The sequence below is a fragment of the Aythya fuligula genome, chromosome 13 (genome assembly GCF_009819795.1).
Source record: "Aythya fuligula isolate bAytFul2 chromosome 13, bAytFul2.pri, whole genome shotgun sequence".
NCBI lineage: Eukaryota > Metazoa > Chordata > Aves > Anseriformes > Anatidae > Aythya > Aythya fuligula.
The window spans coordinates 18,277,499-18,294,789 of NC_045571.1; the positions used below are offsets into that span (position 1 = coordinate 18,277,499).

Sequence of the window (17,291 nt, forward strand, 5' to 3'; positions counted from 1 at the left end):
CTTCCCAGCATACATTAATGATGTTACAATACAATACACATTAGCCACGCTGTTCATATCCCACGAGAACTAAAATACACATGCATTTGAAAGGAAGAAATGCATGCTATGGGGCTCTCTCAGACAATAGTTCATTTTCTCAGTTTTTTTTTTCTTTTACTAAAATAACACATTTAATGGAATTTCCTGTAAGGAAATTACAATTAATAAAGGACTAAATTACAAATCCATTAGATTTCAGTCACTGCAGCAACAAAACAGAATTTTCATGAACACTCAAAAAATCCAATAATGTAACCTCTGGTAAAGCTTGAAAAAGCCCTGAAGGACAAGGCAGTTAGATCAATATTAGTTTATTTTAACTGCTGTGCAGTATGAAGAGATGAGGCTGATCATCTGATGGATTTTATTACCTGTCGGAGAGATAAGTCCTGGTGATAAGAGGCCTGGAACTCCATGGGGCAGAAGACGTGCATTTTCTTGTATCGCAACTCCTAGGGAACGCTTGGGGGGTCTTCCTGGTCGTGAGCTGATAAAATAAGAAGATAAATGAAAACACGTTTTATTTTTGAAATATTTGCTTACTACGCATGGTATTGATTTATATAACACATATGAACATCAACAATACACAAAAATACATTAGAAATTCTTGCCTAGGAAAAAAATAAAAATAAGCCAGTCAATTAAGTGTACAACAAGAACCTTACAGATTTCAAATGAACTATCAGTAAACTGCAGAAAACCACCTATAGTTAACACAATCATGGTTCAAATTTACACAAACGACTAGGAAACATTTATTTTACCAGCACTAAAACACCAAAACCAAAGCAATCCATATTTCTAGTTCTACTATACCACTGCTTTGGTAACTAACATTTGTTTCTTAATATTCCTGCCTGTAAAATGGAACTTGAGAGATTAAGGGACACCAGAGTGATTCAGATTGGGTCCATTAGAATTTATGAGCTCAGGCTCACATGAACGTAGCCACGCTCTTTCTGGCAACTGCTACGGGCCAGCTCAGGGATGACCAAGCATCTCAGTCTGCCCATCCAGGCTGGCCTCAAGGAGGCACACCTACAGGAACCTCTACAATCCATACACTGGCCAAGCTTTTTCATTATCCAGGGCTTCCCACTTCTTACAGGTTATGAATGGAGAGGGATCTCAGCAGTAACTGCTCTGAGGCCATGCACCTGGACTATCCAAGACCGAAAAGTTACACGGCCTAAAGATGAGGAATGGAAACCTACAACACCATCTTTATGATAATAATTTCCACCTTCTGAATCATGGCGGGTAACAGTCTATTTCTGTAGATGCAGTAGTAATTTAACAGTTAACTTTCCCTACCCTGACTATTTATGTTCTTGGATTGACTTGTGTTTCTGCTTACTACAGAAAGGTTAAACCAAGAATGTTAGCCCAACCCAGCAAAAACTCAGCACGCCTTGACCATCTTACAAATTATGATTGATTTTTAAACCAAAATGTTAAAGATCTTTATATTCACATTACATTTATGTATTTTCAGCTATCACATTTGTCCCTTAAATCAGTATGCATACATGAAATCATCCTGTACAGCTGCCATCATAATACAGATTTACGGAGCAAAGGAACATTTGAATCAACTTTCCCAAGCCAAGTAATAAAAATAACAGCCTCCTAGTGTTTGTAACAGCATTGCAGCTTCTCTTTGATCAAAACAAATTTTACTTTGTTGAATAATAGAGGATTTGACAAAATACGGTGAAACATTGTATAAAATAACTATGCTGCAACAATGAATGAGGTTTGAATAGAGAGCATTTCCAAAATGACTTCAAGTCCACAAAGAAATTTCAGTTAAACCTCACTCTATCAACTTACAGTGGCAAAGCCCTCCATCAATGTAAGACAAACTCTGTGTTTAAATGAAGACAACTTCCAGCAACACTACACAGAGGTACCATTAACCTGTTCATTTTTCACACAGTGTGCTAGTGTTATTTTGTTTTACTGTACATCAAAGTAGCACAAAATCATTTTTTCAGTTTATTATTTTATCTCTATGAAACTATTCCATCCTTTTTCTTTTTTTTTTTTTTTTTTAATCTTCAGGTTAGTCCATTTTGTGTTTCATTTTATTCAGCACTTTTTTCATTTTTCTTTTTTATGCTAAGTTGTTTATCATACTATGATGGCTATGCAGTACAGCCTCCTACAGAAGCCCAGATTCACTAGGCTGTAACAAGGTAAACCTAAAATAAGAGCATACGAGTTTCACAGGAAGTTAGATGCACATATGGGTTCTCTATTAAAATCACCTGCTGAAATCATTCACTTACTTCATAAGAATATTGCCTACCAGATACTATTAGGCTTGTCTACAGAGCCTTTAAATAAAAAAGAATTGTTACAATTTGAATTTACAGAAGACTGTGCGCACTCATGCACCTGGAACTGCTTAGTTGGCACTTAATGAATTTGCAAAAAAGTACAAAGGTAAAACACCTGAAGTTTTAGCAGCTTTCTCCAGGAGAAGAGCTCAACCCAGAAAACTACAAAGCATTCCTGTCTCAAGCTCAAATACCAACAAATCTTTTGCAGAAACCTCCGTATCTTGATATTAAGTTAAAAAAAAATAAAAATGAAATCTAAAAATCAAACAGTTTTAAAAGAATAGACAAAGAAAACACTTCATTTATGACTTGGGATTTCAGAGGGTGAGGAGGGGAGACAGGGAGTTTCACTCCCGATTATGCCATTGTATGGACGAGATGACTTGTGACTCTGAGCACACCATCAGAGCCCGCAACTTCCCTGCACGAGGTCATTACATTTTTCCCAGCACACACTACAAGCAGAAGTGAAACTCTCCAACCTGTGATTAGGTACTGAACTGTATGCATTGTGCAGAATTGAAAAAGTTTTAGAAGACTGCTAGAGAGAAGTTCAGCCCAGGCCTCACCAGGCCCTTCAGAGCCCTGCACGACCACACGTCCATGCAGCCTACGCACCACAGCACAGCAAGCACATCTGTGACAAGACAGAGCTGTTTTGACAAGCTCTGAACAAAATGCTTACTTCTAACCAGTGATATAGGTATCACTGAAGAATATTTTAGTGTTAAAGTAGAAGAGTTACGGTCACAAGTCAAGACCATGAAGTCTAAAAGAGAAGTACAATACCACCTTCCATTAATATATTTGGTAATCATATTTTTTTTTATAACATAAAGGCAAATAAATAGACCAGCTCAAAGTCTATACGGATCAAAATTCTACTCCTATCTCTAAAAAATAAAAACACCACCAAAAAAAAACCAACCTTGTGTCTTCAATTACATGCCTAGAGATGACTGGAATTTGGGGGTTTTAACCTGTGTTCCGGCTATGGTTATTTAGTTTTTGTCATCCTCCCTCCCCTGCCAAAAAGGCGCTAAATCTGAAAGAGAACAATGAACTACTGGGACAACATGATCTGAATATTGCTCATTTCTGATTTGTGCTTGGAATCAAATTTGTCAGAGAATAAATTACATTTTAACCAGTATATCTGACAGCTAAACATATATAAAGTAAAATGGTGAGAAATCTTTTATTAGTGTCTATCTCTTCCTTTAGTTTCCAAGCCTGTTGAGATCCAATGTTATTGGTTTTCCTCTCAAAGGTTTGTATCTTCCTTAAACATCCCAAGGATTTTTAGTTTGTACCAAAACACAGAATAAGGTTATCTTTCTGATTTTCTTAAAGTTACTGATCAGCTCCATCTCTCATAACTCTCTTTTACTCTCATTATAGACAACTATATTTTTTAAATGCACAAATTGATCAACACTTTGTAAAATATAATTAATCAGTGGAAACATACAGCACATCACTGTTGATGTATGATAGTACTTTACTTTTGTGCTTTCAAATAGAGGAGATTTAGTAGAATCAGAAGTGAATTTGCATATTAATCAAGACAAATAAACATGTGGTGATTTAACTAGGAAACTGTTATTTGGATGACAATTTAATCAGCACAGGTTGAAAGGTCCATCACTGCAGCATCCTGTTTCTGCTAAAATATTGATTGCGTTACTGATTTCAGTAATGCTTTATTTTACAGGGCACAAATAACCATGTAATTACTCTTTAATTGAATGGTAATTGCTTGCTGGCAATTATTTGTTAAGTTTTGGAGTTTAATTACTAGGTTATTTGTGTTTTGTGAAATAAAATGTTATGTATTAGTAGCCCTAAATATTTTCTGTATGAATGGTCTGTCACAACTGAAAAAGTAAATTACGATGGTATGAGTTTGACAAATAACACTGTAACATTAAAACTATTATTAAAAGAATCAGATGAATCTTTGAATGCTTTCCCTTTACAAAATTAACATTAGATGTAACATTTGTAAGATAAATGGAGGAATACTGTACCACAGAAGCATGATTTCCTCTGGGGTCTAGTCCACCATTTAGCATAATTTATCCTGATGTTCTGCTTTTCATTCTCTGGGCTTCTTTAGAGGAACTGAAATAGTACCCTATCCTCTCGAGAGCAAAGAATAAACCAAGTAGAAATATATTTCAACAGTACTTCATATTTCTGCAACTGAAGTGGATTACCACAAGCACATTATCTTAGCAGCCTATAAACTTTGTAGAGTTGGCAGTTAGCTAGATAACAAGGGAAAGCATTATGTCTTGCAGTGTCAATGAGATATGACACATTCTGTGATATATTTATTCCAAGTTGTGATAGATGAGGTACCCAATACTTTGATCGTTAAGATTTGAATTTTACCATTACACTTTTCATTTTTGTCATCAACTATTTATGAATTGGCAGGACACAGTTCAGCAAGGACTGCTGATTTTGTTTTTTCAAAAGATATCCGGTTAATAAATTAATTATTGATTCCATGAGACTTGAGCTATTTGGTATAAAAATATGCTACACTTGTGATTTAGAAAGCTCTCATCCCACATTTCTTCAATAGCAATGTATTTGATTAAGTTTAAAGGAGAAATACAGAAGTACTGCATCATGACTGTGTAAATTGCCCCAATAATAGTGGCAGTAACCGGTGCATGTGCTTACAAGTAAACCAAAAACCAAAACAACCTTAGTTGCTTTTCTGAAATTTAAACAGGAACCACAAATTACAACTTTGCTTTCCTCAAAGATCATGAAAGGTACTCTTTGAAGTCTTTATCAATAAACATAGCGTTCTTGATAATTTGAGTTTAAGTTATTTCCTTTTATTACCGTAAGATTTTACTTGTAGCATGGATTAAAAATAATCTCCTTGCTTTGGCGTTTATTACAACATTTCAAAGATGCCAATGGTAGTTAAACTCTACTTGACCTTTCAGTGTTTAAGAAGAGAAGCACACTCTGACCTCGCAGCAACCTGATTCTGTCTCCTCTCAGCGCTGGCAAACTGATCACTTGTCTAACCATTGCAGGACATTGGATCGCCAGCCACATCAAAGGCAACAAGAGCCAATTCAGCAGGAGGAAAAAAGTCATCCATGCAAAATGGGCAATTAACATTAATCATACATGAAGTTGTTCGAGCTGATAACTAGAACCTGGTCCTCTCATAAAACAGTGCCCACGCTGGCACGAGGCGAGCCGCCACTCATCTCCCATGGGGCTCAATGCGCTCCTTTCTCCCTTCAGCAGACAGAAGGAAACTGAGGAGTTTCATATCATTATGAGTTGGTGTTACTGTTACAAAAAGAAAAAAGATTCCTTTATGCCACTGAATATTTTAGAGATGTGATTAAAGTGGAATACTGCATTTTTATCAACTTTACCACTAACAATGTAAAGAAGCACAGTATTGAGTACTTCCTAAAAATCACAGTTTAGAGAAAATCCAACATAGATCTGAGTCATCTCGGAGGCAATTCCCTTGCCAAGAAGGGATGCTGGAGAATACAACATGGCAGAAACAAACTAAACCACCAGACATCCAGCTGGATTTTTTTTATTATTATATTTTTTGCTAAATACATCAATTCAGCAGTTATACATTGCTGTAAAGCACTGGGATATGACAGAAGCCATCAGTCAGACTCTACAGACTATGAGGCAACAGCGAAACGCAAGAGAAGTGGCACCAGCCTTTGGGGTGTCAGTATTGCTGGGTTCACTCAAAGACTCATAAAGCTGAAATAGGCCTCAGGAGGTCACCTGCTCTCTCTACCTCTGCCCCAAGGCAGGATCAAGAACACTCAAATCATTCCTGACAAATGCTGGTCTAGCCTGCCTCTGCAAACACTCAGTGCTGGAGGTTTCACGACATCCCTAGGCAATCCACGCCAGTGCTCAGGCCGGCCTTCCTATCAGGACAGGTTTGTGGGGGGAAAGGGAGGTGACATCTAACCTAGTTTTCCTTTGTTTCATTTGAGCAAGGTACTTTTTGTTATCAGCTCGGCAGACATAGACACACTTTGTATTTTTGAGGACTTGTTACATTTTGCCATTGTGAGGTTTTCATACGTATTGATGGCATTTATAAAATTAGTGTTTATACCTTCATGATCTTCACTCCCTAAGCATATTCTACAGATAGCACAGGTACATGGCTAATGCCCATAATCAAAAACAGTATAACTTGACCCTCTTTAGCTTTCTCTTAAACTGCATTTGTCCTTATTGAACTGAAACATTTAAGAGAACCTTTACATTTTCTCAAGATCACTTTGCATCCTAATGCAGTGTGCTTGAAAACCCTGCCACCTTGGTGCCCTCTTTAAGATTAATAAGCATGTATATATATTCATCAAACAAACGATTACTGAAGCCCTTGAAGCAGACTGAAAGAAAGCAGCCCCCATACTTCCAGTTTGATCTGAACTCACAGCAAACATCTTCTCAGCATGGTTTTCCAGTACGCTTGTTTTTTAAATTGCGTTTTCATGCGAAGCACATTTTTTTAGTTTGCTTAAGAGGAAGTCAAGTGACACCGTTTAAAAATAGTAATAATAATAATAATAATAACAGCTTACTGAATGCAACTTAGTTCCTGTCAGTACGAGTCAGGTAGGATGTAATGGTTAGAAATGGCACAGTCAAGTTCAATGCACTTGACATGGAGCCCTCCAAACCTGATGTTATTAATATTATCTATAAAGAGGTAGAAAATTGCTCTAAATTATTTACCACAAGTGAAACAAAAACAAAAGGTACCTAATGCCATAACCAAGGACTGACACTTGCTTCCAAAAAAGAGAAGCACACTGTCTTGGTAAGGCAGAGTGCAGGAGGGGCAGGCTGCTCAGCCCAACATTTCCATGTCTGTGATGCTCTACAAATTGGAAAGGACTTACAGACGGTATTACACTTGGCAGATACATACATGCAATTAAGGTGAGACACCAAACAGCAGCAAGTTGGTTCCCCTGGATAACAAGCCAGGTGACTGGCAAACCAAGTCCCTTTACCTTCCACCTCCCTCAAGTGCTTCTGGGGAGCAGAGAAACCTTCTGTGCCAAAACCTTCTAAAATCTGGCTTTATATTTATTTAGAAGATGCCAAGCTACACCTTATACCTCCTGGAAGCACTGGCTTCCCTAACAAGTCTGATAAAGCCACCTGCCCAGGAGAGGAGATGCAATGTGTTATGCTTTATTCTGCCTTTTTTTGCCCACAGCAAATTCTTGGTGTCCGCATTTTCCACAAGTGAGTCCAAATATATCTCCAATTATTAATACCAGTGTTGACATTTTCTTGATAAAGATTCATTAAATTTTTTCTTTGTCAAAGACAGAAAGGTGATGGAACAGACAATTTAAGGGTTGACTACTCACCTGACAGAAAGTATAACTGTGAAGCTATTTTATACTTCATTTACTTGACCTAGTTACAGTACTTCTAACCCCAAATGTTCACAAACCGTGACCTTGCAATCAATGAGAATAAATAAAATTTTAATGTTTTCCAAGTTCCATTTTGCACATTTTTTTCTTTTTTTCTTTCATAATCTTTATTTTCTAAAATCACACTTCTAAGCTTTTTTTACTAGAAAAGACCAGGAAAGACTGAAGAGTGTTGGTTTGTTGGTTTTTTGTTTGTTTGTTTCTCCCATAAGTATCACAGCTGACTGCTGCTGAGATTCTCCAATTAGTTGACATCAAAATTTCCCATAAATAAGTAACTGAGTACCAACTATTTTGAGAAGTGCAAAAGCAGAACTCATCTTCTGCAGTAAATGTGAATGAGAATTATCATTAGGACTTATCTTTGGCTTTTAGTTTAGTTACAGTATGAGACAGGACAGGCATTTCTTTGCCTACTACATTAAAGGGTCTTCAGGTACAGAATAAATAAAAGATTTCAATTTTATTTTAAAAAACAAATATGAGTCTGATCCACAAAAACACCCAATTAACACTATTTGGAAAAATATTGGATAAGCAGAGAGGAATATAAATCGATCTAATTTTTAGTTAAACTTTTTTTTTTTTTCAAAACTTCATCATCTCTTCAAATATCACAATGTAGTCTATTATGTACTACTTAAGAAAAGATCACAAATTCAGGACTACCTTTTTTAATTGTATTACATTTAAATATAGAATTTAAATGAGCATCCTGTAACTTTCTAACTAGATATATTTAGAAGCCCTGCTAGAGAACTTTCCTAAAAAACCTAAGACTGAAAGAGTCAATACTTTGATAACATTCTTTGTAAAGCTATTCCAAGTCTTATCCCCACGCTGCCCTACAAGAGTTTTTGGTTATTTAGTGATTGCGTTATTTAAAACTTCTGTTTACATCTATAGTCAGAACATTTATCTTAATTCTTAGTATTCAAATGCTATTATTTTTCAGCTGTATTAGGGAACAGGTGATTAGTTCCTATTTCATGAATAAGCAGTTAAACTTTTTCTTAAGTCAGGCACTTTGAAGTTTTAAGCCAAAAAGGCTATTTGGTTCTTTCAGGTTTAAAACTTCGAGTAACTCTTTCTGAATTACTTATGACTGTGCCTGAAGATACATAAAATGCCTCACCATTCCTGCTGTTAATTTTTCCCTGTCAAATAACACTTGTCACATGAAAATGGGGAATAAATCACCAAATCTCAGAATTGTGGTGATTCACAGCTGTACACAAGATGGAAGGCCTCTAACACACCGCACCAGCTCAATTAAAGGGTATGTCAGTAATGAAATTGAAAGCGTGACTACAGCACATGTACGTATACACACACTAATTTAATATAAATACATTAAATTAGTAACTGCATCAGTCAAGATGCAGTGCACAGACAAACTACAGTTCACTTAGCAACTTGAGATCATACCCAGTGGGACAAAGTTCGGCTGCTGTGGTTTTTTAATGCTACTGTTGCCCTCTCTACCTAGACTAAGCCTAGCAGGAGAGAACCTGTCTGTGCTGGAATCATGCCACAAACTATATACCCAGAACCACAAATTTAAATTCCAGGTTTGTTTTCAAAACAATACTCACCCAAGATGTCCAGCTAAACCAAATGTGAAAGTGCCAGATACCTCACAGATACTGCCAAGTACATAATGATAATGAGCTTCGCAAACCTCAACCTAGCTACTCAGCTAATACTAGTGTACTTTGAATCCAGTGAAAGCTGTGAACCACTGGAAATTATAGGCATTATGAGTATGCAACTTGAGTTCTGTAAGAGGAAGCCCCCTTAAAAACGTGTTCAGAATTATTTCAGCTGTAGGTTGGAAGCCCAGCACGGATGTGAATGGATGTCGAGGCTGGAACTGAGGACAGCATGGGAGCAAACAGCTCCCCTCCAACCAGCCCACATTTTATGTCAGCAAAGGCATGGACAGAATGAAGATTTTACTTGGCCAAGCCCTTAATGGCTTGCTTTCCTCAAAGAGCTACAGAAAATGTTAGCAATCCTCTTTCAGTAACTCTCAATTCCAGCATATGGACAAATGGACAAGACTGCATCGGCCTCTGCTACCTGCCACTATTTACTGCATGTCTGTTCAGAGCCTGATGGGTTTCCTTCCCCAGCTGACAGCTCAATTTCTGGGCCGTCAGCAAGCTCTGCCCAGGGCTGAGGACATCACTCAGCCCAGCCATAGCTCCCTGAAGACACAGGTCCCAAACCCAGGACTGCGGGACTGAATCACCATCTCTTGGGATAAGCAACATGTAAGAACTGCACGGTGACAACAAACTGTCTCAATCTCACCTACAAAGGAAATATGTGAATGAGAAAATGATCTGCATTAAAATTTCAGGATTTACCTCACAGACTAAAAAAATAAATAAATATCGAAGTGAAAAGCGAATGATAAAGGGCAACAGGAAACTCACTTTCATTAATGAGGCCGAACATCACAAACCGTGGTGCACAGTCCGACCCAGTACAAAGATACGCTGTTACATTCAGGAGCTATAAATCCACTTTCATCTGATTTAATTTAGCACCAAATTTTTCAAGTACTACATTGTAATTTCTACATACCTACTTCTACAAATATTTGCAAGGATACTTTCAAAGCAAGGAATCATCATCTATTACAAACACTCATGATTTGTCATATATGTCTGAATTATATTAGATCCTTACAAGTTTTACTTTTGACCTGTATCTGAATTCAATGCCAATTTAGGGGAACATTATAAAGAAAGGTTTTTGAAATACTGCTGTTTTCCACTGAGCTGTATCTCCTTAAGATTCAATTCAATAAAGCTTGTAAAAAATGTGACTGTTTAAGCCCATTATCTATAGACAAAAATCTAATAGGAAGCACTTGACATATTTACAGCACTCTGTAACAAATAACCCACATAAGATGATAGCTAATTCCGTAACAGTGGTATATTGTAGTGCAGTGGTACAATATTTTCATAGCAATTCAACTCTGATGCAATGGGAAACTACTCTTGCTTTAACTGTTTTTAATCTCTACATTACAAGGTTCAGTGTGCTCACAATTTTGCAAAGACTCTTCAAACTTTAGGCTTAGAAAATAGAAATTCATCTTTCAAAGAATCACAAATGTAAGAACATCGAAACAGTCCTCTATAGCACCCTTTGCACCTATATCGATGTTGAAAAGAATTGTTCACAGCAATCAAAACGAGCCTCTGTGATTATATCCAGAAGGAAACATCTGAAGGTTAACCTTTACAACACAGAAAATCTCCTTTAGTTAGCTGGTGGTCCTGGAACAGTGTGAAATTAAACAGGCGATATAGGTAAGTACCACATTGCTTCGCATTTCCAGATTTTGTGGCCATATTACATTAATTTGCTGGCTACTGAGATAAACAAGGTTACTATTTCTACTGCAAATGTACAAAAGAAAAAGTTATTTTTAATCAACAAAACACAAACCTTTAGGACCATGAAAATATAGAAAGGGCAGAAACAAAATTTTCGAAACTCACATTGCATTTATCTTTAGAATCTCCCTGATATCATAAAATGCTACGTATACCGAGCCCTGTTTGAACAGCCCTGCTCACATGAGCCCTACCTGCCCATAAAACCCTCAAGGCACAGGGGAAAGGCGCTGCCAGGATGACCCCAGGATGCACCCGCACTGGGTTCTGTGCCCCTTCTGTATCTGCACACACGAAATGCCGTTCCTTCAGTTCAAGGTTAAACTACGCATAGCTTCCTACATACAGGCATCTGGCGAGGTCTCCAGATACAGAAGCACCTGCTCACATCTGAAGGACAATCCTTGCTCCTGTGTGAATTCATGGGGACATTCTCAGAACCCAGCTACCTCTCCTCATGCCCCTTCATGTGCCTGCAGAAGGTGTTTTGGTGGATAGCTCTGCAGCAACAAGGACCCACACCAGGTTAATTTCCCTCTCAGATCTCTGATCCAGCCAATTCTTAGCCACAATTCTTTTTGTTTTCAGAGACTTACAAGGATTTCTCTCCTGTGAGCTAAAATCATAAACCCAGTCCTTCCTGAGAGTGCAGTCCTGATTCAGGCTCGCACTTTGAGGACTAACTGGAGCATAGGTTTGGGAGGGCCATCTAGTTTTCATTTTAAGGCCTCAAGTGACGGATCATCCACTGCATTATTTTTTCCAATAATCGACCATTTAACGACTTTTTCTACTATCAAAAATCAGCCGTCATTGCTGTATCAACAAGGTTCTTTGTCAGCCACCACGTATTTGCTTGCCTTTTCTTCCTGCTTTGAAGAACGCACTCAACAGAAAATTTCTCCCCATGCATGGAGTTAGACCAAACAAATAACATCTTTAGAAAAGTCTAACAGAAAATTCTGCAGCTGGTCCATCAAACATTCACATCACATGTCATGGAAATGACTTAGAAACTATCACTAAGGTACACAGTAATGCCTCTGCTTGTATTAGGGATATTCCAACACACAATTCTCAAATAAATACACTGACCAGCCAAACAAAAACAACTCTAAAGAGAAGATCTTAATTTGTCCTTTCAAATTTTAATGTGGCAATTAATTTAAGGAAAGTACCTGTAATGACTGTTTTCTGGATGGAAAAGTTCTTAATATAATTATTACAAAGTAAATGCCTAAACTATGACGAATAGAAGAGTAGCTTTTTTAAACAGTAACAGGATAGTTAAGAAATGCTATGATGGTGACTGTTAGGTATTATCTCGGTAAGTCTCTGGACTTCAAAGGTTTTGACTTTAGAAACAAGTTTAGGAACAGAGCCTGAAGTCTAAAAAATAGCCCCTGAAGTTAAAAACTCCTCAGAAGAGGTCAGGAACCTTGCTCTCCAAGGTGATTTTTAAACTGTCAAAACCCTGATTAAAATAATATGCTAGTAAACTTCATTTGCATCATTTATCTCAATAATGCCACGTGGCTAGTGAAGAAACTTGGAACTTTCTCGAAGATGTCACCAGGACTGCAGCTGCTGTAACAGCGTGTGGGTCAGCAAAGGGGCTAAGCAGAGGCAGGAGAGGAGCATACATACATACATAAACCTTCATATACAACAGCTTTGTCGCTGAATTTCCTCTGTTACCTCAAAAAAAAAAAAAAAAAAAAGGAGTAACATCAATTATGCTAAGCAAGTCTTACCCTGCAGTAATGCTAGAAATTTGCCGTATTTTGCACGTGTGCATGTGCACACACAGACACACACAAACTTTACCTGATTGAAACTCTTTATAGCAGATGATTGAAATGAGAGTGAACACCATGCTGCACCCTTCAGTTCTGAGTCAGGCCAGCCTCAGAGTTCATTATATGACAAGGAGCACATTTCAACCAGGATCTGTAACTCAGCTGGGCACCAAAACCACGGATTCAGTAAAGTCACTGGTTTTGTGACAGGGGATTCCTGCCCGACCTCCCCCTGCCGCGCCGTGTAAGCAGCCGGTCTCGCTCCCTCCCTGACATTACAGCCTCACTCCTTCCCTTTTGCTAACATTCCCTCTGCTCCACCAGGAGCATTTACCCTTTTTCTCCCAGGTGGTCTAAGAGATGCATATCTAATCCGAGTGAGAATAATTATTCTCAGCTCGTAGTTAGCTTTGAATAATACTGATTTGGCTACGCGACTTGAAGAAGTACTTTTGTGACCAAAAGCTTGTCTGCTTTTCTACTGACAGCTCCCCAGAGATGTAACCCACACCCACGACCCTTCTCACCGCAGCTGCAGCTGCTTTGCCACTGACACAGAAACACAATGTCATTTTGCAAATGCACCTTCTGAAATCATCTAGGCCCTGTCATACATGATGAAAAAATCTGCAAGAAAAGAACTACAGGAAAAGCCAAAGTAAGTTAAGGGCACTGAAAAGGCACATAAGTTATTCACAGGTTCAGGGATTTCCTGAAATAAAATATTTCCTAGATTAGATACAATCGTTTATCACAGAAGTCATACCTGCTGTTGATTTTTTAAAAAGATCTCCCTTCAGACTGAGCAGTTTGTCTCTGCCCAAAAGTAGGCACTATATTAACTACGAGCATCCACTTCCTCCTCCCTCAGCACAAACAAACAACATTTAGCTTGGCTTCAGGAAGGCAGAAAATATGAAATGTGTGTTGGTTTGTATGGCAAGAGACTGTATAAGTACAGTCCCACTCCTACTACAGGCAAATATAGTCTTGCCACCGACTTCAATAGAACAAACATACATCATCTGCTCAATCCACTGTTTCTTAGTAAAAATGTTTTTTTAAAAAGCTGTTGAAAAAGACTGAAAGAATTCAAGTAAAAGAGTGTTTGTAACCAGATTTCCTGGAGATAAATGAAAGACATACGTTTCCATGGCTGCCAGCCTACTAAATTTTGCAAGCATAAATATTTACCTAGGACTAGGGGGTGGGGAAATCAGGAAGAAAACCACCATCTAGCCCCTTCAAAGTTTAAATACTGTAACACAGAGGTCATTATTTATAAATAGAAATAGGGAGCACATCTTTTCTGTGTATATTTCTATCATGCTTTTCATCCACTCCATGTGCCTTCTATTATTACCATTCTTACACCAGAAAAAAAAAAAAAAACACCTCTATGTCACTTGCTCACACTGTATGCATTAATTTTCTTTAGGCTTTCTTGTGGTTATTGATTTCCTGCTTTGTTGAAGTGGCTTTGTTTCTTTCTCAGCAGGCTATCCATTTTAAAACAACAGTTGTTCAACAAATAAAAAAAATATTCTAAAATTAAATTAGTTTTATCTTCATTTATTTTTATCTGAGTTAAGTGCTTGTGACACATTTCCCCTAATAAAAAGGAAATACTTAATGCCTCCCAGCATGCAGAGCACACCAAGTAAAATTTTTCTTTTCTAATAAGATAAATATATTTTTATGATTGGAAACATGAAAGAAAACGTAAAGTACAAATAAAGCTTCTTTTGTATTCATATATTGTAATCATTGCTGTGGCCGGTGTTTTCACATCACCAAAATGATCTGGTCTAGAGCCAAATTCATTTAAGCCCTATCTTGCTACACTTGAAATCATTAAAAGAATCCTTTTTTTTTTTTTCTTTCAGTGTAAGTGGGATCATGCATTAGCGCTGCAATCATTTATCCCGCTAAGCAGAGTGAGTTTGTTAGCCTCTTCCACAGGACCAGTCCCAGAGATCTTACGCACAGACCTTATGTGGTAACAAGGATGCAGATGAATACAACTTTTATTTAATCAACTGCAACAAGAAGAAGAAAAAATAGCATTTTTTTTGCAGAGGTGACGGGTCTGACATGTGCTAAATGTTGTTTCTAGGCTGTATGTTTGACAAGTGCCAGGTTCCAGCATTCTAAGGCTTGTTTTCTCCGGCTGCCCTCCAATGTGCTTATTAGCTAACTGAAATCTGGAGAACTGCAGAAAAAAAATTAGGAAACATGTAGCCACGGTATTAAGACACAGCTTGCAAATTTCCTGCTAAAAGCATACAACGAAGTGCCAACTATTAGGGCCTCAAAAGCTCCTCTACGTTTTCCTCTCCACATTCTGTAATAGATCCTCCTTTGTCAATGGCAAGAATTTGCTGTTCTAGCATCTTCCTGATCATCGTGTCTTTAAGATGAAGCTTGCATACTACTGCTCATACATGAGAGTTCTTTCCAAAAGCACTGGGCTTTTCATACTTCATCCATTTATTAAAGAAACAAGAAAAAAAAATAAAAACACTACATTTCTCACATTGAATACACTGTTCCTTTAGGGAGGGACATTTTTCTAAAGGATTCGTGGAATAATTACATAGCCAAACAGCAGATACAGGATTCTTCAGAAAAGCATTTAAGTTAGGTGGACACAGATGTGGGACTGGACCTTTCACAGCCAACGTGGCACAAGAGCTGCTTGCTGGTACCACGACAGTCAAAGATCCAGGTGCAGCCTTCGTGCTGAGACTGCACAGGCTCATATCTCAAAATTATCTGTGTGGGTGATAACGAAAGCCATTTACAACTTCCCCTCTTTTTGTTTCTACAGCCACGCAAGCAGAACAGAAACAGTGGTGAGCAACCAAAAGGGCTGTGTACAGCCATACACTGAGCACTGCTGCCCACAGCCTAGGAGCCCTGCATACCTCCCGTTGGTTTACATGAAATGTGGTTCGCCAGATTTCAGTCAGTGAATAGGCACATTGGAGGACAGAGGCAGGGAGAAAACAAACCTCAGAAGGCTGTGAGCAATCCTCAACCTAAGTGATTTGAAACAGAGCTGTGATATAACTTATCCTTGCAGCAGATAAGTATTTTCTAGAGATCGTTGTCATTACAGACAGATAAATTGAGCCCAATGGTGAAAATCACCCTGAACTGCAGGTAGACATTGTAACCCTGAACCCCCCATGTTTGCCACTTACAAAGCAGTCACCAAGCCCACCTCATCACAGTTGTGATACCTGCACGGAAACCAAACACAAGCTTGGATCCCTCCCAGAGTCCTAGACCCCTTTGCAAGGATAAGTACTGTCAGAAATATTTACAGAAGGGTGAAATGTAGTGCCCAAGGGGCACCCGCTTATGGCGCTCCATAGAGTAACTGGTGATAAGTTTACAAAACTACAGAGGAAAAAAAAAATGATGTAGAAATATGCAGACTAAATTTAAAGAGGAAATAGTTTTTGAAAAAGTTTGCAGGATATAGGAAATGGAAAGAAAAAATGTTTTCATTCAGTTTCCTGTTTAGATGTATGGATAGATTTGACTTCAAATAGATGAGCCACACAGAAGTTTAGTTTATAAGGGTCAGACGGTAACAGTTTCTGTTTAATCCTTGATTTACATTAACTTACAGGAAAATTAATGATTTTAAACAGGCATCAAAGTGAGGCTGGTTTTTGCGTTTTGCTAACTTTGTTTGAGGAACAATTGTTTCCTTTATCTGTCTTCTACAAAGTTAGCGATTGTGTTTAAATTAAACTACTCATTTAGCCTTCAGGCACAGCATATTATGAGTTGCCTTTAAATGAACATTAGCCCCTTAAGAGTGCAAACTCTTTGACAGCTCTTTTAGATTCTTGCGCTTACCTGAGCAATCACAAAACCACTCTTCGCAACTGCACACATTATAATTTACACATTAAAACAGCAGGTTTTCACCTTAGGTCTGTTACCAAGAATAATCTTTCGAAATCTTTTTGTAAGAATATAATTATAAATGTGTAATTAACATCAAAAGAAAGGTCCTTAAGAAAACTGTAAGAGTAATATTGCCTATTTTAATGCCTCGACCAGATGGTGGTTTAAAGAAAGTGATTTAAAGAAAATAAAAAGTCACATTTTCAGTCTGGAATGATGTGTCAAGTGGAAAATTTGAGATATAAAAGCAAAGGTTTTACAGGTTTGTCTAACCATCCG

At 37.8% G+C, this 17,291-nt stretch overlaps 1 protein-coding gene across 2 annotated transcripts in view; it reads right to left on the reverse strand.

Annotated features, from left to right (window-relative positions):
• Window positions 1–17,291, reverse strand: part of DACH2 (dachshund family transcription factor 2) — a 282,538-nt gene that overhangs the window by 136,447 nt on the left and 128,800 nt on the right. For both annotated transcript variants that reach the window (XM_032196137.1, XM_032196136.1), the window contains exon 2: window positions 414–529. In XM_032196137.1, the coding sequence (XP_032052028.1) occupies window positions 414–529 (116 nt within the window). The remainder of the gene's footprint in view (window positions 1–413; window positions 530–17,291) is intronic.